The 2,374-nt window shown below is 49.1% G+C and overlaps 1 protein-coding gene across 1 annotated transcript in view; it reads left to right on the top strand.

Annotated features, from left to right (window-relative positions):
• The window catches only part of Dmkn (dermokine), a 20,881-nt gene that overhangs the window by 4,043 nt on the left and 14,464 nt on the right, over positions 1–2,374 (top strand). Inside the window, exon 9 of the mRNA XM_028787651.1 lies at positions 1,818–1,865. Within this exon, the coding sequence (XP_028643484.1) occupies positions 1,818–1,865 (48 nt within the window). The remainder of the gene's footprint in view (positions 1–1,817; positions 1,866–2,374) is intronic.

The following is a 2,374-nucleotide window of genomic DNA, read 5'->3' as shown; positions in this document are numbered from 1 at the left end:
TTTCTTTCTTTCTTTCTTTCTTTCTTTCTTTCTTTCTTTCTTTCTTAAGACAAGTTCTCAATAACAGGACCAGTCCAGGCTGCCTTCAAACCCATAGCAATCCTATTGCCTTAGCCTTAAAAGTGCTGAGATTGCAGGCATAAATCACCAAGCCCAGCTTCTTTTTAGTTTTTATCTTGAGATAACGGCTCACTAAGTACCTCAGGCTGGCCTTGAACTCCTTATGTAGCCCAGACAGCTCTTAAACTTTGATGGCAAAGTCTTAAACCTTATGCTTTGCTGTATACGCAGACGAGGCTATGGGGAATCCGTGTGTAAACCAGTCTGATTTTATTTTATTTATTTAGTTTTGAGACAGGCTCTAGCCCAGGCTAACCTCAGACTTTCGAATCTCCTGCCTCAGCTTTGTGAGTGCCAGAGTTACAGGTGTGCACCACTCTGCCCACTGTTAGTGTTTTATCAGCCTATTTCAAATGTTCCATCCCTGGCCAGTGACCAGAACCCACTGAACTCTAAGAGCCCACGCACAGCACACACACACCTTCCCAGTTATTCTGGAAATCTGGGCACTAGGGTCAGGACCCGCAGTGACGCTGGTTGAGTAAGTGTGACACCCGGGTCCACACCTAGAGGTCTTGTGCAAAATGCAGGTTGAGCCAGCAGATCTGGGGTGGGGCTGGAATTGTGAGTTTCCCATCCCTTCTCTGGAGATGCTGAGGCTGCGGGACTGGGTCCTGGTGGCAGCAGGGATCACTGGGCAGGGAGCAAGATAAGACGGGGAGAAAATAGGATGTAATGGGGGGGAGGGTGAAGAACTTGTGTATTAGGGTACTAAGTTTTATGGGTCAGCATGTTTTAGGAGCTACTCTTTTACCTTGTTAACTCTTGTTCTCTTTCTTTTCTTTTCCTTTCTTTCTTTCTTTCTTTCTCTCTCTCTCTCTTTCTTCCTTTCTTTCTTTCTCTCTCTCTCTCTCTCTCTCTCTCTCTCTCTCTCTCTCTTTCTCTCTCTCTCTTTCTTTCTTTCTTTTTAAATCAGCTTTAAGAACACAGAGAGCCTGTTACACTTTGTGGCGCACGCCTTTAGTCCCAGCACCTGTGAGGCAGAAGCAAGTGAATCTCAATGAGTTTGAGGCCAGCCTGGTCTACAAAGTGTTTTACGGGACAGCCAGGGCTACACAGAGAAACCTTGTTTCAAAAAACAAACAAAACATAAGTAGACTGTCAACAACAGCACCAGTTTTCTTCTATGGTCCCTGTCATTTTTCTTTTTTTCCCACCTTTTCTTTCTTTGGGGGACTTCAGCAGAGAACAGGGAAGTTCTAGAGGTTCCAGGGAGGAGCTATACAGCCTTCACTAATCTTCAGTAGCAGGACTAACAGGGCAGGTATCCCCACATCCTGGCCGGGTCTACAGCTAGCTCTGGGAATGAGAAAAGACAATGGAGCTGGTGATCTCTAACCCAGGAGGTGCTTAAGCAACATACAGCCTGTCCCTTTTCACCAGCCGCCACTCCCTCTCTGCCCAGTGCAGAGACCAGCCCAGCTGGAGTTTCTAGTCTGTGTCAGTTGAGCCCAGCAGCCTGGTCAGGGCACGACTTGGACGACTTAGTGGCAATGGCGCTTCTTGCTGTGCTCTGGAGGAGAGAATATTATCAGGTGGTGATAGATTCGTAAGCGTAAAGTTAGCAGCCCACATGTGACAGGATGAAAGAAGAGTTGGCGGAGAGAAGGCACTGCCCACAGTCCCTTCTACATCCACGCGCCCCTCTGTCCTGCCCTCTCTGCCCCCGTTGACTTGTGCACATTATGTTTCCCTAGGAAAGTAAAGAAAGCAGCCGTCTCCTTGGGGGCTCCCATGACTACCAGGTAAGCAAGGGATAGCTAGGGCAGCTTAGCAGAAGGGATCGTGGAGAGTGGGGGAGGATGCCAGGAGACAAACGTACTTATCTCTTCTTATAAACTGCTCTTAAACTGCCGGGTGACTACCAGGAAACCAAAATGGTGGCTGGGATCTACCTCCCCTCCTCGGCCACTGTTTCCCTTCCTGCCTCCATTTGGGATCAGAGCCATACTGACGGCAAGTGAGGAATGAGGCAGAAGTAACAGAAGGACAGAGATCCAGGCCTGGAAGTGACACCTGGAGTGGCAGTTACTGGGGAGGAAGAGGCAGGAGGATCGCAAGTTCAAGGGCAGCCTGGTCTATAGTGTGTGTTCACGGCCAGTCTGGGCAACTCAGAGAAATCTTACCCTAAAAAGTAAAGAAGAACTGGAACATGGCTTAGAATAGAGCCCCTGCCTAGAATCCCCCAGTGAGGAGCTGGGGGCGTTGCTCAGTGGTAGAGCCCCTGCCCAGAATCCCCCAGTGAGGGGCTGGG

Source organism: Grammomys surdaster, unplaced genomic scaffold (genome assembly GCF_004785775.1).
Source record: "Grammomys surdaster isolate TR1022 unplaced genomic scaffold, NIH_TR_1.0 125671, whole genome shotgun sequence".
Taxonomy (NCBI): domain Eukaryota; kingdom Metazoa; phylum Chordata; class Mammalia; order Rodentia; family Muridae; genus Grammomys; species Grammomys surdaster.
This window is presented reverse-complemented; position numbering and strand designations above follow the sequence as displayed.